This window comes from Xiphophorus maculatus, chromosome 2 (genome assembly GCF_002775205.1).
Source record: "Xiphophorus maculatus strain JP 163 A chromosome 2, X_maculatus-5.0-male, whole genome shotgun sequence".
Taxonomy (NCBI): Eukaryota; Metazoa; Chordata; class Actinopteri; order Cyprinodontiformes; family Poeciliidae; genus Xiphophorus; species Xiphophorus maculatus.
In genome coordinates this window covers 6,730,590-6,758,340 of record NC_036444.1, presented here as the reverse complement: position 1 = coordinate 6,758,340, position 27,751 = coordinate 6,730,590, and the positions used below count along the sequence as shown (strand labels likewise).

General features: G+C 39.1%; 2 protein-coding genes across 2 annotated transcripts; one reads left to right on the top strand and one right to left on the bottom strand.

Moving 5' to 3' along the window:
• Positions 1–688: 688 nt before the first annotated feature.
• LOC102217799 (amyloid-beta A4 precursor protein-binding family A member 2-like) lies at positions 689–22,060 on the top strand. The gene is made up of 12 exons (XM_023327047.1): positions 689–788; positions 2,972–4,161; positions 12,140–12,250; positions 13,032–13,062; positions 13,169–13,314; positions 14,967–15,053; positions 15,250–15,435; positions 16,489–16,668; positions 17,632–17,844; positions 18,854–18,973; positions 19,924–20,064; positions 21,357–22,060. Exons 2-12 carry the CDS (start codon positions 3,004–3,006, stop codon positions 21,426–21,428), a joined length of 2,445 nt encoding a protein of 814 aa, XP_023182815.1. The 5' UTR covers positions 689–788; positions 2,972–3,003; the 3' UTR covers positions 21,429–22,060.
• A 1,581-nt stretch (positions 22,061–23,641) lies between these two features.
• On the bottom strand, positions 23,642–27,510 carry LOC102217548 (dual oxidase maturation factor 2-like). Its single transcript, XM_023349649.1, has 8 exons — positions 27,429–27,510; positions 26,939–27,098; positions 26,795–26,852; positions 26,253–26,387; positions 24,436–24,643; positions 24,149–24,363; positions 23,680–23,741; positions 23,642–23,647 (listed from the first exon to the last, which is right to left on the bottom strand). The coding sequence occupies exons 2-8, from the start codon at positions 27,083–27,085 to the stop codon at positions 23,642–23,644; spliced, it is 831 nt and encodes a 276-aa protein (XP_023205417.1). The 5' UTR covers positions 27,086–27,098; positions 27,429–27,510.
• Between the last annotated feature and the right edge of the window lie 241 nt (positions 27,511–27,751).

Sequence of the window (27,751 nt, the reverse complement as noted above, 5' to 3'; positions counted from 1 at the left end):
TCACTTCTCTTGTAACCCCTTTAAGCTGAATATAGCTTTCTATCAAATGGATATCAATTCTGGATAAGAAAAGCAACAAATAACTAAACAAAATCAATTAAGGTCTAAAAATATATTAATTTTATCATAATGAATTTATTGTATCTTACTTTCTTCCATCATTAAATAAATAAATAACCTAAAGACTTGACTTAATTTGGAAAGACTTAAATTGTAGAATCAAGAACAGTTTCATTAGAAAAAAAATCAACTTTTTTCTTTTTTTAGTGAGCTTAGCCAAATAAACCGGATCCCAAAAATAGACACGGACTTCCCATTAGAAACAATCCCGCTTCTCAGGCTTATCCAGCCGAGCGACGAGCGTGTTTTCAGTTGTTAAAATCGATCCCAGACACATCGATATTGTTTCATATTTATTTTGAACCAAGAAAATCGTTAGTTACACAAAAAAATATTGGTTTTATACCATTAAATTTAATGTTCATAACGGCACACCAAAATAACAAATTGGCAAGCCGTTTATGTCCAATACAAAGTAGCTATATCAAGAATGTAAAAATAATTATATTTATTAGTTATTTGTGCGCTCACTTTGTTTTACATTTAAATTGGACCATTTTGAGCAGTGAGCGAACATTTTACCATTTTCACCACATGTTTCTGAGCTGCTGTGCGTCCTTTATTCCTGTACCCCGGTCTTTTACCCCACCCCCTTTTCTGGAGAGCAATCTGATCTGATCAACACACGAGCGTTTGTACAAAGAGGGCCGCCCACAACCCTGATGTCGGTAAGTGGCACACGTACCTTTTTATGCACAGATACGAAAAAGAGAATAGGGATGCATGTTGGGCAGTAATGCTAAAAACGATGCTCGGGCTCTTGTGGTGAATCAGCTCCACATTAGTAACAGGAGGATGCCAGCATGGTGCAGTCTCGATGCTTCATAATCAAGGTCGATGTGAAGCGCAGCAGCAGGATAATGGGATGCTTTCAGATGGTTAAACCATTGGAATCAGGATGCAGGGAGTCTGTGTCCTTTCTGGGTCTCCTTTATGTGAAGGAAAATCTATATCAGACTGTTTTATCAACATGTAAAAGGGAGAAAACGCGGCGTGCACTGGAGGGGGGGAGCCACAACAACAACCACCCCTGCAGGCTGCGGTACCAGTGGAAGAAATGGCTTTACAAAAATACCACAAAAAAAACAACGTCAAGGGCATTGCAGTTACAGGAACACCCATCACATAGTCTCATTTCTGCTCAGTAATGAGCCTCATTGTTTTAATTGGTAGTTAGGCACCACGGAGAGGTCAGGATTAGGTCTGTGCGCAGGGATTAAGGGGAGGTGTTCATGCGTTTGATGCCGTGATCCCAGTTGTAATAAAATCTGATCAACGCCACTTTGGCTAATTTCAATATGTGGATTAGAATCAAGCATGCGACAAAAGCCTCAGTTTAAGATGCGCAGGTTTGAATCTGATACAGAGAGGATGGAGGTTCAGATGAGGGTGTGACTTGTTTATCCTGGCCTCAATACAGGCGAAGACCTGAGTGCTGAATAAATGATAAAGGGGCCAGAACCATTACAGCAAATAAGATTCGTTTTTTTCTTTACAGTTAAAGTCGAATTCCCCCAAAGTGATGGACTCTATGCTTTAGAAAATGTCAACACGTCTAAAATCTGTGGTAATATAACTACATTTGGTGTTTTTTAACCATTATTCGTGACGAATCTGTTATTGACATAATCATTCACGACTCATGGGTAGTCGATTAATCGTTAACTGTAGTATTAGCATATAAACAGTGTGACACTTCAACAGTTTTATAATGTAGGGATTTTTTCTAAGTAGGAGTTTTTTGGGGTAAAATAATATTTTTAGGCTAAATAAACAAATAAAAAGAATTTTGGGTTAGATAGTGTGTTAAGTTGATGTTATTACAATATAAAAAGCATTATGTTTATTCATAAAACGTTTGTTACCGTCTCGTACATTTTAATATAAAAAGTAATTTCCTCCTCAAATGAAGTTAATAAAGTGTAGACTGAGAAATTTCTCATTATTTTTTATTTAAATAATGTCTTTTATCGATGTTAAAATGCACTTGAAAAAGTGAGCAAGGGAAAAGGTTGTTCTGCATTTTTTAATAAACCTAAAGCTGAATTTTAATGGATAAATGTTTATCTTATTTATGAAGGAGTATTAAACTGAACTCACACATTTATCACAGATTTATAGCATAACGAGTGATAGGACTGCAACTGACAATTATTTTATTCAATTATAATGGCGATTAATCAATTAATCGGACAAATAAGTGGCACATTCTGCACATATTTCATTCAGTTACTTGCATTTTTATATACACTTTTAAAAGAGACAAATAAATAAATAATGTAGTTCATTTTCAACATGAGAAAGTAAACATTTTATTACCTAAAATGTAATAACTTTTTTTTTTAATGAACGTTTGATTGTTTGAGGCAAAGGATGCGTCTGCAGCTAAATTAAAAAATACTTCTAACATCTATATGTGAAAATTTCTGCCCTTTCTGCTTGACTTAACATCAATGCCGTTTAGGGCCGATCTGTTAATTAATTTTAGATAAACCGATTAATGATTGGATTGCAAAAGTTGCTAGTTTTTAATAGAATCTGAATCAGGTGAAGCTAAAACAGCCACTTCAGTTTTGGTAGAACATATTTACAGACAAATGTTTTTTTTTTTTTTCATTTTAAATGCAAAATTTATGCATATATTTTAACAATTTTTGCTTAAGTACTGCTCTGACTGTGTTCCTGTAGGAAATAGTCTTTTTTAGGGTCTGTATACTCCATTTATGATTAATCAGTTATTAAATTAGTTGATGATTACTTAAATAATCACGATTAATCTGATTAATGGTTTCAGCCATAAATTAATCCGTCTTGTAATGGAAATGCATACATGTCTTTTCACTGTCTGCAGGGTTTAGGGTAGTAAAGTCAAAGGGGCCAGTTATGGCTCATGGGAAAAAGCCAGGAAACATGTCCAAAGTCTTGGCCCCTGGCCCTCCGTCGTGCCCCAGTGCCGGACCTCCAAAACCCAGTCAGGAGGACCAGTCTGTGAGCGAGGAGACTCAGCGACCTCCCCGTTCTTCTAGGAACGACAACAATAACCAGCTGACTCCTCCCGCTCCTTCAAAGCACTTCTACATGAGCTGCGACCCGAGTCCGGAGGACATGGACGACGCCTGCTCCGAGTACGACAACGTGGGCTCGGACGTCGAGCAAGACCACGACGAGGTTCTGCATTTGAACAGACAGGGAGCCGTCAGCGTCAGATGCTACAACCAGCACGGACCTGAGGGTGCGCAGCAAGCCGAGGAGAGCAGTGAGGCTCCCACCGCTGACCAGATCACCCAGAAACCTCATCACAGCACCAAGAGATGCGAACGGCCTCACTCTGACGGAAAACCGTACCGAACGGGTCACCGCTTTAAGTCGCATTGTGCCCCCATTGCTGGAGATGAAGCAGAGGGGGGAATGAAAATAATCGAAGGAGACAGATTCTTTTTTAACGACGGCGATGATTTTGAAGAGGTGTTAGATGGAGCCAGATTCATAGAGGATTTAGATGAGGCGGAGGTAAACGCTGAAAGGCCCGCCAGCCTCTATCAGGGCAATGAGAGTGAAAGGATTAAAAAGGAAATGAATCGAGAAGATGAAACTTGCATCCAGAGAAATCAGAACGTATCAGGAGCCGGTAAGAAGTCTGAGCTGTCACAGAAGGGGAAAGAGCGACAGGTTAAAGGTCGAGGAAGAAGAGGAGGCGAAACGCAGCATGTTGTTTCTGGGATCAAAGCAGCGACAAACAGCAGCACCGAGCAGAATCCAAAGACTTCATCCAAAAAGTCTGCAGTGAGGTCCAAGGATCGACCCGGTTCCAGCAAACACCATCACCCTCCTCCTCCTCCTCCAACGCGTCACGCTCAGTCACCCTCCGACCCCCAGAGGGCCCTGCCTCACAGAGAGAGTCCCCCCACTTCTGGATCGCCTGCTGACAACCCGGAGAACGAGTCCAGGCTGATCAAAGCCTCTCCGGGTCCGCAGCACCCAGCAGAACAGCAGAGAGAGTCCGCAGAGGAGAAACTGATGGGTTCTGAGAAACCCGAGCAGGTCAGGAAGCCACACAGTTCCCATCTCACTAGTTCTCACCTCAATGTTTTCCTCCAGTCAGCAACCACTTCTCTGTAAAGAAAATATAATCAATCAATCAAGTTCATCTGCATAGCTCATTTCATATAGCACATCATAAAAACACAAATAAAACATCCAATAACAGACATTACATTTTGTCAAATAGTGCCATTAAAATCAATCGTGGTTGTCAGAATTTTACCATATAAGTATGATAAACTGTGAAATTTATACAGTGAAATTCTGGCAACCACAGTTGCCGGTATTTTACTGTAAATTAGAGACAGCTTTTTTTTTACAGTGTAGGGGTCCATCGATTGCAGTTTTCTGTCCTATCGCTGATTACCAATCTTTAAAAGGACTGACCTTCTGATTCTGTCTGATACCAGTTATTTTGTCTGAATTATCTCTAAATATAGCAAGAAACTCGTTGAGTTGGTAACAGTGGGGTGACTGTTGTTAACTGCAAATGTGCAGATATGACCTGGTGGGCCGGTCTGTCAGTCAAACCTCTGTCACAGCAGAGCTGAAGCAGTTGATCTTAAAACCATTACTGAGGTAGATAAGATCGGGGGATATCAGCTAATCACCACACTCACAAAATAAAAGAAATCGGCACCAATAACTCTTCTGGCCCATAAATCGGTGCATCTCTACTGGCAACTCTTGCAGAAGCATTTAAATCCTCTGTAGCTGTTTACGCTGTTTGATTAAGTTTGAACATGAACACGAAGTAGTGCTAATGTTACATGGTTGGGAGAGTCAAATCTGGCTTTTAAAGCTACAGTATGTAACTTTTATGACAAATATATTTTTACATATTTGTTGAAACTGTCATTTTACTGTTTGGTTCCTAGTGTTGAGTAGGTATCACCACGAGGGGGCGCCTATTCCCTTTTCTTTGGTTGTAACGCGTACCGAGTAAGAAGAACTCGCTTCCATGTTGGTTTAGAGGAGAAATATCGTTGATGCTGAGGTGCAGAGTGATACAACTTTTACTTTTTTCATGTATGAGAATATAATGTAAGTTCAGTGCCGTGGAGGTCTGGCTTTACATGGACAAAGTCAAATAAAGTGAAAGTGTAGAATAGATAAAACAGTACGTTCTGCTGAATAGAGTGGCTAACCGCCGCTGCTAACTCCTTCTCCAACCTCTCACCGCATCGTCTGTTGTTGCGCAACACCCCCCCCCTCCTTTCTGTCTCTACTCTCTCACTCTCGTACTTCCTCTTCTGAGAGGGGAGATGTGCTACCAGCTCTCCATCTAACGGGTTAATTGAGTTTCCTAAATCTGCCGGGATTTACCCTGTCCAGAACTGAAGTAAACTCTGTTTAAGCTGGTTTCGAGAAACGATTCACCTGATTTTTAACGGCCTACATCCAGGTGTCTCACCCTTCTTCCCTCTGTGAATTAGCCAGACTGAGCAGCCTACAGCCAACTAGTTTCACAGAGCACACCTGTTAACGGTCGCTCGTTCTCTTATTTTACAACTTGCATTTGTTATTGAACCAGGTAGGTTTTAGTGACTCGGGCGAGTCCCAAGGATGACGTTTTAAATTTGGGCTACCAGCAACTTAAAAACATTTTAAACTTTTTCCTCTCCAGAATCAAACATCACAGCTATTTTACAACCATCAAAGAACTTTAAGGTGACTCATTAACTGAATGTCCACAACATCTTTTAGATTTTCTTTATGCTAAATATTTTATTAGTAAGGCATTTTTGCAAGGGTCAGTACAGCTTAATTCAGTAGCAGAAATAATCAAATAAGTAAAATCAATCATCTAGTCTGTCTTTCCCTACTGCTGACACTGAAAACTAAAAAAAGGGAACCCTTGAGAGAGACGGACGGAGCCTGGCGCCTCGAACCCCAGACCTGGCACGACGACGAAGAAGGTGCTGCAGCAGGAGGAAGACGCCGATCGATGAAGGCCAGGATCTCCGCAGGTCTGATGATGAAGAAGGTGTTGCAGCAGGAGGAAGATGTTGATCAGCGAAGGCAGGAATCTCTGTAGGTCTGATGAGCCTCCTCTCCGCATGGATGGTGAGGTCACACAGGACTTGGTGCTGGCAGGAAGGAAGGCACCAGTTCTTCTTCTTTGTCTTTGCCTTTGTCTTCATCTTTGTCTTTGGGGTCTGAACCCAGCCGATGAGAGAAGTGCGATTTGAAGCCACAGGTTGTGGGGCTGACGGGTTGGTCCCCATGGCCGGACAGTCTTCGGCTCCGTGGCCCCGGCTCTTCTTCAGCTGCAGAGTTCTTTGTCCATCTCGATCTTGGCTCGAAGCTGCCCGGAGGATCCAACGAACGGTTCCTCTTTTGCACTCACCTTTTATAGGGTTTCTGACTGCTCAGACAGATGATCTCATATCCATCACTGTCTTACAGACATTTCCTGATGTCTGTGCTAATGTCTCAGGGTTGCTCAACCTCCTATGTCCATTGCCTGCACAACCTTTCACCTACTCTCTAAATAAGGCGTTGATCATCTCTGCTCTCCTGTTAGTTCCTTGCCTTTCACCTTTCACCTACTCTCTACCTCCAACATATCAGTGATGTTTAATTGCAGTTACACCTTTTACACCATTTCAAGTTCAATGTCAAAATCACATTTATATCACATTTATTTTCTTTAGCTTCTCTGATTTTAGCATTCATTTATAATTTTATAACCATAACTTATATCACATTTATTTTCTTCAGCTTCTCTGATTTATCATTCATTTATGATTTTATAACCATAACTTATTAATTATCCTTATTATAATCCTAATGTGAGTTATTACAGATGTTTTTCTGAAAAGAAACCAAAAATAATACATGATTCTAATTATTTACTACTAAAGTTACAGTTACTTGTTTTCCTTGTAAGTGTTCCCACAAATATAAGTGTAAGTATTATTACAAGTAAACCAATATTAATATAAGTATTTTACTTTGAATCTTATCAAATTATCAAAATGTTTAGATTTAATTCTTTAAACTTTCATGCTTTAAAATAAGAAATAGTCTCATCTATTTTTATGAATCTGCAGGCTGGAAACTTCCTCTTTTTCCAGGAAACCTGCTTTTCCTGTTTAATGACTCTCTCTGTCTGACTATGATTTCTTATGATTAGATAGAAAAAAGTAAAATTAAAGCAAAGTTTGCATGAGACAAAAACAACACACACAACCAGATTTATTTTATTGACGCTTAAGTCTACTGTTGGGCCTAGATATCACTTGAGTGATTCATTTTAAAGATAACTTTATTTATTATTACTGTTAAACTAACTTTATTGACACTTAAGTCTACTGTTGGGCCTTGATGTCACTTGAGTGATTCATTTTAAAGATAACTTTATTTATTATTACTGTTAAACTAAAATCTCCAGCATGGGGAAGTGGGATGAGCTCGGATTTTCTGGACACCCCCTCCACGAGGTCAGACCTTTCACATGCTGGGAGTCCATCACCCTCCTGCAGTTCGCCGTCCTCATCCCCTGGAAAGAGAAGATGTTCGTCTGGGATGTGAAGATGCAGATTCTTCATCCTCAGTTGTCACAGAGGGCTCAGTGTAGTCATCAAAACTCCACTTCTCTTGACACCCCCTCCTTGGAGTTTTGATTTCCCCCATGAGGTGATGAATGTCGAAGAAAACTTGGATCGCTCTGATTCTTCTACAGGAACCTTCGCTGGATGAACTGTCGGTTCTTCAGGATGTGGAATGGTTCTTTAGGGAAGGGAAGATGGGCTGAGACAGAAGGCCTCAAACAAAAAAAAAATTCTGGCTGTTCAGCAGAGCAAAGCAAAAAGCATAAGCATCATGACGCTTTATCCGTAATCATGATCCTTTTCCATTTTAATCCATCAGGTTGCGACAGGAGTTCTTCTTTAGCATAGTCCAATTTCTTCACGGCCCTCCCAGTCCAAAGCCTTGAAGTTGTTCTTTGAACGGCAACCTTCCTGTAATAGTGGCCAGTCTACTGTAGGATGGCATGGTGCTTGATTCTCTGGCCATCTTCTCGTAATGTTCTGGTTCGCTGTAGCTAAGAACTGGCTTGAGCACTGCTTCCTCATGGACCCCTTTCTTCATCAGTAGTACTGTGTTGAAGTTCAGTACTTGCTTTACAAAATCTTGGGCGTTGAATCTCAGCTTGATCACCGTAGTTGCAGGCCGATCTTGAGCTTTAATCCAAACTCTCTGCCCTGTTTTCAGTGACACTTCGAGCTGCAACTTCCCTTTTTCTTCTCTGAGCAAAAAGGAGAAGTGTCTTCGCCTCCCTGCTTTCTGTGACGTGAACGGAGTTCCTCTGCAGGGGAAGACCTGCTCTTCTAGCAGTTGTCACTGTGTCCATCAGCACCAAGAGGTACTTCTCACCTCTCTTTCCTGTTGTCCCCATTGGCTCTGCTACATCCATGCAGACTGAACCCCATGGGACTGTGCTCTTGATGAACAAACCTTCCATCCGCTGCCCTGGGTGCCCTGGGTAGCTGTGCAGAAAGTTGATGCAGTTCTGTTGAGGTCTCCTCCTTTTCCAAACGATCTGGACGGCCGGCTTCCTCCGGTTTCTTCCCCAGATTTTCCTCCTCGAAGTGATCATCCATCACTCCGTCTCTCTGTCGGTTCGAGTTGTCTATCCCCCAAAGCCTCTCTTTAGCCTTCAAGCAGGGATGGGTCTAGACTATGTTGGCTACTAGCTTCACTGTCTGGATCCGGTCATTTATCCTCAGTAGAAGCTTTCCCTCACCTGTACGCTATACAGTTACTGCGAGGGTTGTGACTGATGGCCTTATCAGTCACCACTAACTCTTTTCCCTAAGAGTTAGTAACCCAAGTGAGCTATTCAGAGTCTCACATCTGTTTTCACTGACTTGGTATCTTTGGGGCCCGCCTACTCAGTTGTGCGCCGCCCCACGTTGGGCGCCACTTGTTGTTGCGCAACACCCCCCCCCTCCTTTCTGTCTCTACTCTCTCACTCTCGTACTTCCTCTTCTGAGAGGGGAGATGTGCTACCAGCTCTCCATCTAACGGGTTAATTGAGTTTCCTAAATCTGCCGGGATTTACCCTGTCCAGAACTGAAGTAAACTCTGTTTAAGCTGGTTTCGAGAAACGATTCACCTGATTTTTAACGGCCTACATCCAGGTGTCTCACCCTTCTTCCCTCTGTGAATTAGCCAGACTGAGCAGCCTACAGCCAACTAGTTTCACAGAGCACACCTGTTAACGGTCGCTCGTTCTCTTATTTTACAACTTGCATTTGTTATTGAACCAGGTAGGTTTTAGTGACTCGGGCGAGTCCCAAGGATGACGTTTTAAATTTGGGCTACCAGCAACTTAAAAACATTTTAAACTTTTTCCTCTCCAGAATCAAACATCACAGCTATTTTACAACCATCAAAGAACTTTAAGGTGACTCATTAACTGAATGTCCACAACATCTTTTAGATTTTCTTTATGCTAAATATTTTATTAGTAAGGCATTTTTGCAAGGGTCAGTACAGCTTAATTCAGTAGCAGAAATAATCAAATAAGTAAAATCAATCATCTAGTCTGTCTTTCCCTACTGCTGACACTGAAAACTAAAAAAAGGGAACCCTTGAGAGAGACGGACGGAGCCTGGCGCCTCGAACCCCAGACCTGGCACGACGACGAAGAAGGTGCTGCAGCAGGAGGAAGACGCCGATCGATGAAGGCCAGGATCTCCGCAGGTCTGATGATGAAGAAGGTGTTGCAGCAGGAGGAAGATGTTGATCAGCGAAGGCAGGAATCTCTGTAGGTCTGATGAGCCTCCTCTCCGCATGGATGGTGAGGTCACACAGGACTTGGTGCTGGCAGGAAGGAAGGCACCAGTTCTTCTTCTTTGTCTTTGCCTTTGTCTTCATCTTTGTCTTTGGGGTCTGAACCCAGCCGATGAGAGAAGTGCGATTTGAAGCCACAGGTTGTGGGGCTGACGGGTTGGTCCCCATGGCCGGACAGTCTTCGGCTCCGTGGCCCCGGCTCTTCTTCAGCTGCAGAGTTCTTTGTCCATCTCGATCTTGGCTCGAAGCTGCCCGGAGGATCCAACGAACGGTTCCTCTTTTGCACTCACCTTTTATAGGGTTTCTGACTGCTCAGACAGATGATCTCATATCCATCACTGTCTTACAGACATTTCCTGATGTCTGTGCTAATGTCTCAGGGTTGCTCAACCTCCTATGTCCATTGCCTGCACAACCTTTCACCTACTCTCTAAATAAGGCGTTGATCATCTCTGCTCTCCTGTTAGTTCCTTGCCTTTCACCTTTCACCTACTCTCTACCTCCAACATATCAGTGATGTTTAATTGCAGTTACACCTTTTACACCATTTCAAGTTCAATGTCAAAATCACATTTATATCACTTTTATTTTCTTTAGCTTCTCTGATTTTAGCATTCATTTATAATTTTATAACCATAACTTATTAATTATCCTTATTATAATCCTAATGTGAGTTATTACAGATGTTTTTCTGAAAAGAAACCAAAAGAATAATACATGATTCTAATTATTTACTACTAAAGTTACAGTTACTTGTTTTCCTTGTAAGTGTTCCCACAAATATAAGTGTAAGTATTATTACAAGTAAACCAATATTAATATAAGTATTTTACTTTGAATCTTATCAAATTATCAAAATGTTTAGATTTAATTCTTTAAACTTTCATGCTTTAAAATAAGAAATAGTCTCATCTATTTTTATGAATCTGCAGGCTGGAAACTTCCTCTTTTTCCAGGAAACCTGCTTTTCCTGTTTCATGACTCTCTCTGTCTGACTATGATTTCTTATGATTAGATAGAAAAAAGTAAAATTAAAGCAATGTTTGCATGAGACAAAAACAACACACACAACCAGATTTATTTTATTGACGCTTAAGTCTACTGTTGGGCCTAGATATCACTTGAGTGATTCATTTTAAAGATAACTTTATTTATTATTACTGTTAAACTAACTTTATTGACACTTAAGTCTACTGTTGGGCCTTGATGTCACTTGAGTGATTCATTTTAAAGATAACTTTATTTATTATTACTGTTAAACTAAAATCTCCAGCATGGGGAAGTGGGATGAGCTCGGATTTTCTGGACACGTCACATATGTCATGACATTATGTTATTATGAGACACATAATCAGTGAAAAATGGAGCTCCTCTGCCTTCCTTCTCCCAGTAGTAACTGGGGGAAAAAAGAATCAGAGCCAGCAGGCGGGTCTTAGCGATGGCTGCTATGCTAGCAGCTAGCATAGCCTTCTGTGAATCCGTTAAAAACTTCCAACAGAGTCAACGCCTCCAGAAGCGATCGTTTCTCAGTAGCCGAGGGTTCGGATACTGGGTAGAGGTTTTATTTTCAAAATCAAACATATAACCAATACCTCAGTAGAATAGCTTAGGTTAAAGCACATGTGTCCAACTCAAGGTACGGGGGCCCAAATCCGGCCCGCCATAACTTTTTAAGTGGCCTCTAAAGAGACAGCTATGTGCCTAAATATACAAAGCATGTTTTATTTGTATTCTGCCAAGTTACAAGAATGGGAAAAGATTTCAGTTCTCATTGAATGCAGAGACATTAATTTATTCATTTTTTATAAAAACATTTTAATGTAGTTTTATCAGTATGTTTTGTTGTAACTGACCCTTTGAGTACATTCATAATCATAAAAATTAGCTTGGCAGTCCTTGCTTAAAACATATTAATGTCTTTATAATGACATTAACTGAGAATCTGTGGGGAAAAAAAATGATGTTGACAGAAAATAGCTGGTAAAACTGCAGACATCTTGCAGCTGTAACTCCAAGGTGTGTTTTATTTCTTTATCTTATAAAGCATTGATGCAGGAAGACCGATAGGAACGCTCTGTATGTTGTCCTTGTCACCTTCTCGCCATGCTGCAGTTTTCTTTAGTAATCAGTTACACTAACGTTTTTCTGAAACGTTGATGTTTGTGTTCATTAGGATCAGGATGAGAAGCCAAGCACAGCCATGATGCCTGATGAGGCGGCAGAACAGCCAGAGCAGCCTCAATGTCCAGAGCCGGTCTCTGTAGAGGAAGACAACTCTCCCAAGGTGAAGATGAGTTTTATTGTCAAACTAAAGACTTAATTCTTTATGTTTGTAAGTTTATGGTACTGTCATTTAAAAAAAGAAATGAAAAAGTACTTTTGAATAGAATTGTGATGTTTTGTGGTATTATTGTGATAACAATATGGATTACACTCTGACAGTATTTATTACTCATTATTTGCGTAACTTTATAGTTACAGCATTCATAGAACAACAATCACAAACATTGTTGTTGAAAAACATTCCCATTTGAAAAAACTTTTTTCAGATGCCATGGCTTAAAAAAGTGTAATTTATATTTCTAAACTGCACTGTAAAAAAAAAAGTCTATAATTTACAATAAAATACTGACAACTGTGGTTGCCAGAATTTTGCCTTATAAATACGGTAAAATTCTGGCAACCATAGTTGCCGGTATTTTACCGTAAATTAGAACTGTGTTTTTTACAGTGTGCATTCAATCATATTTTTTTATATTTAATATTTTTAATTTAAATGAATATTTATTGATGCTTCCGTAAAAGCAAATAGTGGAGAAAATAATAATAATAAAAAAAATATTTTTAACGATGTTCTTTTTTCAATAACAGAAATTTATAATGATAACAATAAATCAAAATTCTTATCCTGATAAGAAAGTTTTCACAATAAATTCCCACCCCTACTTCTGAATACTGATTTTACTACGGTTAATATTACTTTTTGTTTTATCTCTTCTGATTTATTTAATTTAAATATTTGTCAACTTTTCTTATTTTGTTAACTTTTTTTGGTGAAATCACAGGAAGGAGCTGCTTTTCCCAGCTTTGAGGATGGTAAATATGTCACATTATCACTACATTTTTTCATTTAAGTCTCTCCAGTACATGAAAGTGTCTTGAAATAAAGTGTTTTGGTTTTTTTTGTGTGTGTGCCGTTTAGTCCCAGGTCCTTGCGAGCCAGAGGATCTCATCGACGGGATCATCTTCGCTGCTAACTACCTAGGATGCACTCAAGTGCTGTCCGATAAAAATCCGTCCAAGTCGGTGCGAATGTCGCAGGCCCATGAAGCCGTCAGCCACATCAAGGTAATCAGCATTCATGCAGACAGCCAGTGGTGTCTATTGATTTGGTTTGTAGGTGTTTCAAATGAACCGATACGTTCTGCTTTCATCAGCTTGTTTAAACAAGAGGGAGTCAGTTTTGGCCATAAAGCTCCATTTAGGGGAACTGAGCAGATTGAAATAGTTTTTCAGAGCTTCACGTTTTAGTAAGGACATAAAATTCAGTAGTAACAGAGGTGGGTGGCATACCCAAAAAAATTTACTCAGGTAACAGTAGGACTACTTCAACATATTTGTACTCAAATAGAAGTAAAAAGTAGCTGTACAAGAAATTAGTTTAAAAAGTTTTTGGTAACAAGGCTAGTCAAGTACCGAGTAACTGATCAAAACATCAATCCCTTAATATTAAAAAAATACATAATAAGAGGGACAAACTTATAAAATAATATAGAAAAGACATAAATAAAAATAATTTATATAAATAACATAACTACAAAATAACAAACATTTTCTTTCAATATAAAACTGATGAAACTTTAATAAAAACTGCAGGTGTGTGTCTGTTCCTGGTGATCTTTTGGTTAAAACATGTTTGTTCTTCATTCAATGGGTAGAAAATCCAGAAATGTAACTTAAATACGAGTAGAAACACTTCATAATAAAATTATTCAAGTCGAAATAAATAGTAAAAACACTGCTAAAAGTATATTTTTCCACAGAGTTGATTGTGTATTATATATTTGTATAACAAATTGTGTATTTATAAGATACTTTATTGTAACACTGTATTAGTAATCCAATGGAATAATGAAGAATCTTATTTTTTTATTAAGTAAAAGTAAAAGTAATGACCAGTCACATTGTGATTAGTGGGATAACATGTTATATTCTCAATTGAAGGAGCCAAAACTGCTGTTTTTAATGATTTATTAGTATTTTAATAAATATAGAGCCACACACTAATAATTCAGAAATGCTAGCATTCTTTAACCATATCTGGCTATAATTACAGATGTTATCACTTGTTTTGTAAATTCAGCTATTTTTTAAAACATCTGTTATGACGATGAGTTTATTTTAGTTGCTGCATTGTTGTTGTGGTTTGGACCAATTTTCTGTCATATTAAGCCGAAACATCATCGTGTTGAGCAAAGGTTAAGTTACATAAACCTTACCTCTTTGTTTTGCTACATGAACAAGAATTAATGTTGAAAAAAAACCCATATATATACAACCTCATCTTTGTGAATTCAGTTTTATGGTTTTGTGATCTCCCAATGAGCTGCACAGTGGTGCAGTAGGTATCACTGTTGCCTTGCAGTAAGAAGGTCCTGGGTTTGATTCCCGGCCCGGGGACTTTCTGTATGGAGTTGGCATGTTCTCCCTGTGCATGCGTGGGTTCTCTCCGGGTACTCCGGCTTCCTCCCACAGTCCAAAAACATGACTGTCAGGTTAATTGGTCTTTCTAATTTCTCCCTAGGTGTGAGTGTGTGTGCATGGTTGTTCGTCCTGTCTGTCTCTGTGTTGCCCCACTGAGAACAAGGTATTAGAAAATGGATGAATGATCTCCCAATGTTTTGCTCACCTTCTTCTTCTGATCAGACATTTTTGCAACTACAGCGCCTACGTAAAGGATTGCAGACTGCAATGTCGGTTTCTGTTTTTCCACTTCCCAGAGCCAAGATGAAGACTCTCAGATGATGACTGAGGTCGACCTCTTCATCTCCACTAAGGCTGTCAAAGTACTGAATGCTGACACACAGGTCAGCAACTTTATTTGTGCAGATTCAGTTCAGTTTGATTCTAAATCTTATGGGGATATGAGTGAAATTGGCTCATATCTCCAGTAGCAGTCAGTGTTGCAACCAATCTGAAGAGGCCTCTTACTGAAGTTGACAGGAAATTTTATTTATTTCTGTCAGTCACCTTAAACACCCTGATTATTTCCTCTGCCTGCAGGAGACGATGATGGACAGTGCCTTGCGGACCATATCCTACATCGCCGACATTGGCAGCATCGTGGTTCTGATGGCACGGAGACGCATGTCTCAGGCTTCATCAGAGGATTTCTCTGAATCGTCTGATTCTGCCAACGAAGGGAAAACTCAGTACAGAATGATCTGCTACGTCTTCGAGTCAGAAGATGTACGTACTACTTAGACCTTCTGAAAAGTATTCATACTCCTCAAACCTTTTCAGATTTTGTCAACAAACGCATGTTTAAATGTGAAGGAATGGGATTTTGTAGATCAGGTCTCAAGAATTAGATGTTTTCAGCATTTGGAAAGTGCTTGATTTCTGTATAAAGTCTTTAAAAGTGCTTCATATTCAATTTGCACAGTTTTGTAATAAAGTTCAATCTAACATTTAATGAAAGGCCTAAATTTGGAAAATATTTTTTACAGCTGAAACCAGATATTTTCATACACCTAATAAAAAGACAGATAATTTTTTTCTGATTGTCTGAAATAAAATCAGACATTTTGTTTGTTTGTTTTAGGTCAATTAGAATTACCAAAATTATTTTTATTTGCTAAATGCCAGAAAACTGAGTGAAAACATTTTTAGGAAATGTTTAAATAACGTTCTTTGTATATTTTATCAAAGCATCTGATTTCAGCAGGAAGGTAATTTACATTAATACAATTTGTTTGGATTGTTTTAATATAATGAATATTTATTATTCCTAATGACTCAACTTATTGATTCGTATAATTCAAATAAAGGTCATTACACATTAAACAATGTTGAATTTGGGGGACTTTTTGTCAAATTAGTGTTTTGTTCTCTGGGCAGGCAGGTGTATGGAGACATTTCAAAACATAAAATTTTACTATATTTTATTTTACTTTGTCCCTATTAGAAAGATTAATGGATGTAATATAATAGTGAATTGAAACTGTCTTTTTTATTTAGTTAATTTGTATTGTAAAGTTTGAAAACTTGCCTTGAAAGTGCTTGAAAAGTGAATGAAACAAGTTCTGCTGCTTCCTCTACCTTCCATTTTACAATTATGAATCAAATTAAAATACTTTGAAGCTTGTGATTTAAACATAACAAAATACAAGAACATTACAGAAGAATAACGGCCATATCTTTTATTTTAGATATTTATGGCATGTTTTCTCCCCTCTCTGCTTCTGTCAGCCGGGATCATTTCCCTACGGTTTCATTTTCCCATAACTCCCTTTTCCACAGGCACAGCTGATTGCGCAGTCCATCGGTCAGGCTTTCAGCGTGGCCTACCGGGAATTCCTGCGAGCCAACGGCATCAACCCGACCGACCTGAGCCACAAACAGTACAGTGACATCATCAACTCCGAGGAAATGTACCACGACGACCTCGTGCACTTCTCAAACTCAGAGAACCGTAAAGAGGTGAGACGTTCCTGAGTTTCCCAACAGAAATGTGGCATCTTTTTCAGATCTAGCAAGATTGGTGGCAAACGTTTCTGCAGTAAAAAATATCCTCGTTTGTGGCGCTATCGTTTTAAAGATATTAATAAATGTCCCAGAAGTCATGAAAGGTCATTCACCTTCTTCAAATCAGACAAAATTGGTGTTTGTTTGTTGTTGTTTGACTTTGTTAAATCAAACATGGTATCTTCAAAACAAGAGCAGCACAAACAAAAAATAATCTCTGCATAAACGTAGCACAAATGTTTGACACCAATTTGGTTTGATTTCATAAAATTGGGGGGTCTGGTTCACCTTTTGACCTTTAACTGTCACAAAAGCAGCACAAATGAAAATTGTTGCTGCACAAATGTTGATTGACACCAATTTTGTATGATTTTGTGAATGTTGGGTGGAGGAGATGACCTCTGACGACCTCTGGAAGCCTCTTTAAAATGATAGTGGCATAAACAGAAGTCTTTGCTGCACAAACGCAGGACAAATGTTTGTCACCAGTTTTGTTTGTTTTTGCAATTGTGGGGGATCTTGTTGACCTTTTGACCTTTAATATTTTATTAATATTTTCAAAAGAAAAGCAGCACAAACAAAAAAAATGCTGCATGAATATTTGACATAAATTTTGTTTGATTGCCTAAATGTTCAGGATCTCAGCTGTTTGTCTTTTTTACTTTAAAATTTTATTAATATCTGCAAAGAAAAGGCAGCAGAAACACATTTTTGCTGCACAGTTCATTGACACCAATTTTGTTTGATTGTCTACATGTGGGGAGGTTTGGTGACCTTTTGACCTTTAAACTTTCTTTAATATCTTCAAAGAAAAAGCAGCACAAAACAACGTTTGACACCATTTTTGTTAGATTTGAAGAAGGTGGGTGGGCCATCTCCTCTCAGGTCTTCATATTTGCTCTTTAATCCGTGCTGCAGCTGTATGTGGAGAAGCAGAAAGGCGAGAGCCTCGGCGTGGTCATAGTGGAGTCCGGCTGGGGCTCCATTCTGCCCACCGTCATCCTGGCCAGCATGCTGAACAGTGGCCCCGCAGCACGGTCCGGAAAACTCAGTGTGGGAGACCAGATCATGTCCATTAATGACACAAGCCTGGTGGGACTGCCACTGGCCACTTGTCAGAGCATCATTAAGGTAAGAAAATCAGTCACAGGTACTTTACAATACCTCAAAAGTAGGATCTACACTACAATATTCACATTTTACAAGTTATTGTGCTTCAAGAACAATCCAAGTGCTTAAAAAACCACCCAGCTGTTTTTTAGTGTCTGGAAAATGAGCAGTTTTTAAAACCTCGCTGCGAAAACAAAATCTGACCAAATATTTTTGACCTGGTTTCTAGTGCCAATTTCTTAGTACATTTGAAATAAGGCAAAACTAACTTGCAAGCAGCTTTTCATCAAGACATAGGAGCTACTTTTAAGTAAATAATTACCTAATATTATTTAAAAAGTTCTAGTTCCACTGGAACTTATTATTATTTCATTTATAATAAGACATTTTTCCCATGTTAAAATGGAACATATGAAGTAAAAGCTACCGCTGTTGCAACTAACAATTATTCCACTTATAGATTATTCTGACACTTAATTGATTATTTGGATAAATAAAATTGAATTTTTCATTTAACCACTTAGGCCATTTTATGCAATATTAAGCATATGTTAAAATATGCAAATAAACAAATAATTAAATTCCTTCTTTAAATAATAAATAAACATTTTTCTCTCTAAAATGTAACAACATGGCATTTCTTTAGTGAATTTGAACCGGGTGAAGCTAAAATTCTGACACTTGAGGAGTTTTGGCTAAAACATATTTACACAAGATGGTGTTTTTATCTTAAACACAAACTGTACATATGTTTTGAACAGTTTTGGCTTAATTACAACTCCTACTATGCTGGGGGGGGTTAGCAAAGAGTCTGCTTACTCCAGTTTGCCATTAATAGATTACTAAATTAGTTGACAAGTATTTTAACAATCACAATTAATTCGGTTAATCGTTTCAGCCCTACAGTAAGGCCACCAAGGACTGGTTGACATCTAAGTAATGGAGATTCTATAAGTAATGGAGATTCCAGGACCTAGTCAAAGCCCAGATCTTAATTACCGTTGTAACAGTTTCAATAAACTACTTCCAGGGCTTGAAGAATCAGGTGAAAGTGAAGCTGAGCATCGTAAGCTGCCCTCCGGTTACGACCGTCCTCATAAAGAGACCGGACCTCAAGTATCAGCTCGGCTTCAGCGTTCAGAACGGCATTGTGAGTAAAACCCCAACAGTAAAAGTCTCCAAACCTGAATAAGGCTACGTTCACACTGCAGCCTGAAGTGACCCAAATCTGATTTTTTTTGGCCATGGTCGTTCATATTGCCAAATATATCCCACTTGTATGTGATCTCCCATGTGAACTACAAAAGACCTGAAAATGTCCAGTAGAGGGCGCAATAAACATGACATAAAGTAAACATGGATGCTAACGGTGGAGCATAGCTTACAATTTCAAAGTTGTTGACCAACCGGAGCCAGAACATTAACAACTTCCATCCGCCCATCCATTTTCTGTACACCCTTGTCCCTAGTGGGGTCAGGAGGTTCTGGTGCCTATCTCCAGCTAACGTTCCGGGTGAGAACCCTGGACAGGTCGCCAGTCTGTCGCAGGGCAACAGAAACAGACAGGACACACAACCATGCGCACACACACTCACACCTAGGGAGAATTTAGAGAGACCAATTAACCTAACAGTCATGTGTTTGGACTGTGGGAGGAAGCCGGAGTACCCGGAGAGAACCCACGCATGCACAGGAAGAACACTACATGCAGAAAGACCCCAGGCCGGGAATCAAACCCAGGACTTTGTTGCTGCAAGGCAACAATGCTACCAACTGTGCCACTATGCAGCCTACATTGACAACTTAATCATCGTTATCGTTCGTCATGGTTGTTGTTGTTGTGCATATCAGGACACAGAATAGTGATGTTTGTAGAGCATCAGTGATTTTCACGTCGGATGAACGTGACCAGATATGTATCATATTAAGAACATATCCAAGTGGCCTTTGTCGCATTCAAAAAAATCCGATCTGTGTTTTCAGACTGTCGAGACAAAAATCAGATACAGATCGCATTAAACCTAAAAAATTGGATTTGGGACTCTTAGGCTGCAGTGTGAACGTGGCGAGTCTCCTACGTATTCTGTGTGTTTTGGTTAGATCTGCAGTCTGATGCGAGGCGGGATTGCCGAACGAGGCGGCGTCCGAGTCGGGCACAGAATCATCGAAATAAACGGGCAGAGTGTTGTTGCCATGGCGCATGAGAAGATTGTTCAAACTCTGTCTGTCTCCGTGGGTGAGGTAAGACATCGTTGGGCTGCAAAGCTGCAATTTTCAATGATTACTGAGCTGTACAAATGAAATGACGCATTTCCTCTCACCCTGAGATCGCTTTAAATGCATGAAGTGAAACATGCAGATACTATGTCAGGGATTTCCCAAACGCAGACACGAGGAAAGAAGCATTTCTAGACAAAAGGCATTCAGAATATAAATACTTGATCAATGAAGAATATATTGTACTATAGTGGCAAGATGTTTTGTGCAATGTTTTATTCGAAAATTGATTAAATAAAGTGTAAATAGTGCAGCAGCGATAACAAAGTTATCTGAACTATAAGTAACAATTAAAAATACCTTTAAAAATGTAGCGTATTTTTATGAATGTAAATATATGATGTGACTATAGCTTACATAATGTAAACTTCTATTTCTGATAAATACTGCCCCCTAGTGTTTTCTCGTTGTTATTACACTTCAAATTCCTAACTTAGGAACAGGTACAGTAGATCTCCAACTTCTCCTTATAACCACAGACGTTATTGTATTTCTTTGGGGTTTTATGCAACAGATAAACACAAAGGGTAATGAAAACATTTGTGCATTTCTATTCGATGTTAATCCTGCTGGAACGTTAATCCAGCAGAAAACCAGTTTCCATTGGTTTCAGAGTGGTGGCTGGAGTAGGCAGTTTTTGTTTTTCCAAAAACAAATCACATTTTCCCACATATTTTCATCATCACCTATCAAGTTTTTTAGTTACTTTAAATTGGACTTGAATTCCTTTTCTGTTATTGAACAATCGTCTGTTAGATGTTTGGTTTCAACTGTGTCAGCTATTTTCCTTCATGATGGTTTTTATTCACTCATGTTCTCAAACAAACATCTAGCAAGACCATTGAAAATGGACAATCAATTGTGTCCCAGACATTTTTCTAATTTTCAACTAATATAATGACAAAGGCATGATATTGCATATACACCCTGTCAAAGATGAATCAACTTTAATTTCTAATGGACATTTTAAGTATCCAAAATAAATAAACAGAACAACAAATAAAATGGAAACTGAAGTCTCTACAAACAAAATTGCCCTTCAAATAAGGGCAATGAAGGCTTTTGTCATCCAATCTTTGGGAGGACTTATTGATTTAATGTGGAGTGTTGAGGGCCACATAGAAAGCTGCGGTGGGCCACGTTTGGCCCCAGAGCCTTGAGTCTGACACATGGACTAGATGTTCAAATCTTTCTTAATTGCTTTTTTAAACTACCTGCAGACTGGCTCCTCGTCATCATTTCTCTCTTTGCTCCAGATCAACATGAAGACAATGCCTGCAGTGATGTTCAGACTCCTGACGGGTCAAGAGACGCCGGTCTACATATAGAAATCCTGCACGGATTGATCCTTTGAAGTTCTGGATGAAGGGAATTTATTTTTCTACCATTTTAAATTGTTTTGCTTTTTGTTGCAATGCTGTAAAGAACATCGTTTCCAGGTCTTATCTTGAATTACGTCATCATAATGGCCTTATAATGTGAACACCGTCTGTAGTACTGTATGTGAGGTAATGGTGTCAAAGAAAAGTAGCTTTATGGTCATGATTATTTTCTTATGAAGAGATAAATTAGCACATTTATTTTTTATTTAGTCATTTTTATAATGCGTATGGGGTTCAAAAATGTACTTATACTGTAAATACTTTGGGTTGGCTTTGTTGGGAAGGCCATAACTACTCCTGCAAAAACACAGTATGCATGTGATTGTGGAAAAATAACAGACCAGGGATTCAGTCTCGATCTGACATCATAATCTATTACAGTAAGTATTAAAAGTCGACAAAAACATGATGTACAAAGGCACCGAACTCTGCATTACAGCGATGCTGAAGGCCAAAGACACACACCTCTTGTTTAAGGAGATTCAACAACACTTTGAGTGACAGAGAGTACAAGAATGTATCAATATACTCATTACTGAATGAATGTAATGAAGAAAAAATACAATTTCTCTCCTAAACTCATGTTTGTTTTTGTTTTATTAACACTTTGCTGTAGAAAATATACTGAAAACTCAAAATACAAGGCAGAAATAAATACACCAGCCTGGAATAGGAAAACTACATCATCCTCATCGGCACCATTGTTTCTCCATACTTGCTTTAAACTAAATGTGCCAAAATTGTGTGATTTTTTTGTAATAAATCCTGGTATATACATATTTTTCAGATTAATCAGGAATGAGTTGAGTAAAGACTAATATATTTCCATTATTATACAAGGAAAAAGGCATAAAAAACATTTCTTTTAGTGTAGTTCCCACCCAGACAACAAACATTACAGCATTAAACACATATTTACAGTTTGACACATAAAACTGGCTCACATAGATAATGACAGTGATTTAAACTTAGAAAAGTTCTTTTTAACACATTCAGTCAAATAATATTCAAGTATGAATCAGAGGAGATCACTGGATGGCTTCATAGACGATCCTGGAAAACAAGCAAAATTGTTGCAATCAGATATTTTTAATGGTGCGTGAGCAGAGTTGGCCCAAAGGCTGCATGGGGCCTTGAAGCTGCAGTATGTAACTTTTATTAAAAATATTTTTTAACATATTTGTTGAAATTGTCACAATATGGTATGACACAGATAATCTGTGAAAAAAAAATCAAGCTCTTCTGCTTTCTTCTGTCGCTAACTAGAAACAACCAATCAGAGCCAGGAGGCGGGTCTTATTGCTGTCAATCATGCAGTGTGTGCGTCGCTTGCCTGTTGTGGATGTTCAGGCTAGTTAGCATAGCCGCTAATGAAAACGGATAACAGTTTTCCTGTAACTGTAAGCTGTTTCTCCTCTTTAGCACATTGAGCAGCGTGTACACAAGGATGACTGACAATGCTAAGACCCTCCTCCTGGCTCTGATTGGTTGTTACTGGCCGGAAGTGGTGCATTTCATCAGATGGCAGTAGTAGCACAGTGAGGAGGTGGAGAAGATCGACCTTTTCAGATTATCTGTCTTATGAAACATATAAATGTGCAAAAAAACATTTATTTTATGAAAGCTACATACTGCAGCTTTAAGCAGAATTTCATCTTGGGGGCATCTTTCTGCTAAGAACACCTGATTGTTTTTTATTTGTGATGTTTTCGTAAACAACCAGCTAAAACACGAAGAAAAAATTTAACTTGTATCAGTTTGGAATTATGTTAAGATTTTAATTTAAAACATTTAAATCTGCACATATGCTGAAACTGTCAAATTAAATTCAATGCTATTCTCATTCACAGGAAACAAACAAAAATAATTAGATGCATGGTTTGTTTTAAAACTAAAGCATTCATGGAAGTCCCACAATTCTAAGCTTTGGGCCGGCTGTTGACACAAAAGGGCAATATTAAGGATTTTTAAAATAAGAATGCATTTCCCAGCTTTTGATAGTTCACCGTAAAGCAAGAAAATACTCCTGATGACAATATGGTGAAATTTCTTTCCAACTTACTGGTGTAACTTTGTGTGCCAGTGGTAGATGCAATTCTCCGTTAAGGAAGACTGAGTTCAGGTAGCCTTCTGGACAAGATTTATCCTCATCCTCGTCCTCATAGCTGTCGAAACTCAAGCTGAAAGCTGCTTTTACCTTCTCTGGCATCAGGAAGTACAGCATCACCACGAAAAACCCGATGATGGTGCAAAGCACTCCTGTAAATCGGTAAAAATAACAACTTTTACATGTAGTTTTGGTCTTTATGTACTTCCGACCTCCTCTTCTGTTGCGTATACCAGAGTGCAGAATAGCGACGTTTGTCGAGTATCAATGACGTTCAGGTGGGATTAATGCGATCTGGACGTTCTGACTCAGGTCACATTTAAAAAATTTAAAATAAACAAAATAATAATAAAAATTTGAAAAGATCAGATATGTATCGGGATTTAGAACCACATATCCAAGTGACCTGAGTCGCATTTGTGAAAGTCGGATCTGTGTTGTTCAGACTGTCATGAAAAAGTCAGATTCAGGTCGCATTAAGGCAAAAAAAAAAATCAGAATTGGGTCACTTCAGGCTGCAGTGTGAACGTAGCCTGAATGTCCACCATGAAGTGCTCACCTGTAGCCAGCGCCAGCCAAAACGAATGGCTGTACTCTGTCACAAAGGAGTCTTCGCCTATGGAGAAAACACACCGAGGCACATTCATGATGGTGGAGAAGGAGGCCATGGAGAAGAAGATGAAGGCGGCAGTGGCCATGGTCATGTACCCGGCGTAAACAACGTCGGGCAAGAAGAACAAGATGTTGGCGAGAATCCAGCAGCAAAACGCTGTCCTGCAGAACAAATTATATAGAGTTATTTTAATCCTTGATGCCTGTATGTGTGTAAGGATTGTCATTAATTACCAGAGGGTAGCAGAGGCGAAGCGTCCGGAGTAACTGTACTGAAAGATCATCCCGCAGGGGCTGCTCAGGGTGAATTTCTCCACGATGTATAAGATGGGGTTCGGTAAACCTTTGATCAAAGCTTGCTCATACTCTTCTTCAGCGATGTCATGCCAGCTGAACATCTCATTGTAGTTGATGGTTTCGTTGAACTGCACAATGGGATTGCCTGAGGCGAAAGAAAACAATGTGCTTCAGTCAGAAGTGTACATCCATTACAGCAAGTCATTGTTATTATAATATATCATTATTATAATATAACAGCATCTTTTTATTTTTACTCTTTAACACTCCCTTTACAAATAAGGCTGAACCAAGATTATAAAGGATTCTGATGGAAAGAGAAACCCACCCCCACATTGGAGGCAGGTAGTGCATGTCAAATATGACTGGTGAATTGTTTTTTGCGTGTGTGTGTGTGTGTGTGTGTGTGTGTGGTTTTTTTTGTGGTATTGCTTCAGAATATCAGAAACTTGATGGTTTACTGTGCGTTAAAGGTGACCTGTTATGCTTCACTGTAGAGGTTAGGACATCGCACGTAAAAATGGCTGCAAGCAAATACGCAATTATAAACTGTGCATCTTTGAAAAGCAGAAGTGGAGTCTCCTGCACAACCAACAAGAATGCAGCAAGTCGTTTCTTAATGGTAAGTCAATAACAAAACACTTGAATGTTCCAACAGCCACTGTACAGCGCATATAGCGGTAAAACCAGCTGACCTAACGTGCTGGAGCTCAGCTTTAGCTGCTGGGTAATGGGGTTTAGTTCAGCGGGGGTTGCTAGCTAACAGTGCCTGTCGAATGTGTCTTAACAATCGGTAAAACATTAACTTGTTGCCAAAAAACTCTCAGGTGGGTCTTTTAAGTGCTTGAGCTGTTTTTTAAAAGTTATTATTAGAATCAATTCAGACCCAAATGGACGTATACAAACATACAAAATGTGAAAGATTATAATGACTAGAGACCAGTATTGTATCACTACATTAGAAAAGCAAAAAAATAATTCCCAACTCCTGTAACATGTTCCACTAGCCATTAAAAGGTGTCTTTACTTTCAAGCCGACATCCAAACCCTATGTGTGCCAGGAGTTGAAAATTACTGTTCCCAGGAACTGGCGCTATCTATCACAAAAGAAAGAATTTCGGTGTCTGGAGGACCTGAATGACCAACACGTGGTTCTACAAAATATTGGCTCAGAGAGCTAATTCCTCCGTCAAATAAGTAATCCTTAAGTTGTTTTCTTTTCACAAGTATCTTACGTTTTTATTTTGAATTTCCCGGCTTTAAGCCTGTTTTCCTTTATTATTTTACAACACAATCCTGTATTAAGCTAGCTGTAGCGTCGCACTCTGAGCTAACGGCAATTAAACGGTCATTTATATGCAGTACCTTGCTGACCACTAGGGGCGCCCGCGGACCAAAGACTGCACTAAAGAATGACTTAACCTAAGAAACGAAGTTAAATAAAGAAAACTAGAGACAAGAAATAAGCTAGAATCAACTAAAAACAGAAACAAGACTGTTCAATTCAAAGAAAGAGACGAATAAACACAAAATAATTATAAAAACCCTCAAAACAACTCAAGGATCCCGACTAAATAAAAGACCCTGCTGTCTTTTTATGTATTCAAAATGCATTAAACTATAATTAATTCCCAACTTGCACAGAAATTTTCTCATATTGAACAACCTGAGCGTGTAGGTGACCACTGAAAACAAAGACTTGATCTGGTTAAGCCGCTGAAGAGTCCAACACACAGGGAGTAAGAGTGACTCACCTCTAAGTGTCACGTTGATGCCGTACAGCCCAACATGCAGGCCGACCTCAGCCTGGATGACAGCATTACTGAAGGACTTGTAGGTAGCGTTTGTGGTCATCCTGGCCTCAGCCCAGCTGTTAGTGAAGTTCAGAGCTGCACAAAAAGGCCACAAAGGTGAATGATGATGGGAGACAAAGGGAAATCTAATATTTCTTATAGATTAAAACAAATACACTGCAAAAACACACAATCTTAGTATTTTTTGTCTAGTATCTAGTGCATATATCTTAGTAAACGTGAATCAAGACAAAACAATAACTTATCAGTAAGATATAGAAGCTTGCTTTAAGTCTCGTTTGGTAGATTATTTCAATTATAAATAAATACATTTATCTACCAATAGACAAGTACTTTCCACCAATATTAAGGAATTATTTACTTAAAACAAGTTTCCATATCTTCCTGAAGAGATACTTGTAAGTTATTTCAAGTTTACTGATATTTGCACTAGAAACTAGACTAAAAATGCTTGGTGTTTTTACAGTTTATACATAACTTACCTACTATAACTACACCTACAAACAAGCTGATCATTATCCTGAGCATCCAGAAGACCCGCTGGATAAAAACAAAAATATTTTGAATACATACAGTAATAGAAAAGCATCCCAGCAAACGCAGATGGACAGAAAACTTGCACTCACCGTCCTTCCTCGTATTCCTGGCAGGATGAGAAGAAGACCGACTGCCAGCATGAGGAAGACCAGAATAATGGCGAGCAGTCGGCCGCTGACAATGAAGGCAGTCCTTTGTAGCGGGTAGAATGGGTAAATGTCGTCGTAGAAAGTCATCTTAGCTTCTGATCTAAGGATTGAGCCGAGACCAGGCAGCGTAACAGAGGAAGCAGTGTTAGAGCGCCGCTTCTCACTTTCCTCCAGGTGCAGAGATAACAGTTTTACTTACAACTGATAAGGAAACTACCACCCTGAGGCCTGGCACATTATTAAACCTGAAGGAGTCGACTCTAGAGTAACAGCTAGCTCTGCTTTGCATTGTGTGCAAACAGAGAATAATGAAAAAACTCTTCAATCAGTCAGTCAGAACCCCAGTTTTCCTCTGATTGCTGTTCCTTGAGTGATTGCACCATTAAATATAATAAAGACACAAAAATAAATCCTGAAGGTTTTGTCTTACCTGAGACATGCAGGACAAGGAAAGGCGTGAAGTCTGATGGTTGAGGGAACATACACTTCTTTTATACCTCTGGACCCCCCTTGTGTCACACAGGGGGAGGAGGAGAAGGAGGAAGGATGCAATGACTGGGATGCTGTGGAAAAAAGAGGAAGGATCCTGACATGGATGGCAATTCCTCTTTGGGAAATAGGTCACACATGCACTTTGGTGTTAAGTTGAGCAACAGGTGTAGGCTGCAAGTATTGCAGTATCTCTCAGCTGTCATCAAACCTGCGTTCAGCTGCACCTGGTGAACATCTCTGCCTCTGCAGTGGGTGAGACTC

Coding starts and splice junctions, on each gene's coding strand:
- LOC102217799 (XM_023327047.1), top strand. CDS start 3,004: ATGGCTCATGGGAAAAAGCCAGGAAACATGTCCAAAGTCTTGGCCCCT. Junction 18,974..19,923: donor TCAGCGTTCAGAACGGCATT/GTGAGTAAAACC, acceptor TGTTTTGGTTAG/ATCTGCAGTCTGATGCGAGG. Junction 20,065..21,356: donor TGTCTGTCTCCGTGGGTGAG/GTAAGACATCGT, acceptor TCTTTGCTCCAG/ATCAACATGAAGACAATGCC.
- LOC102217548 (XM_023349649.1), bottom strand. CDS start 27,085: ATGACTTTCTACGACGACATTTACCCATTCTACCCGCTACAAAGGACT. Junction 26,853..26,938: donor CAGGAATACGAGGAAGGACG/GTGAGTGCAAGT, acceptor GTTTTTATCCAG/CGGGTCTTCTGGATGCTCAG. Junction 24,364..24,435: donor TTCGCCTCTGCTACCCTCTG/GTAATTAATGAC, acceptor TTTGTTCTGCAG/GACAGCGTTTTGCTGCTGGA.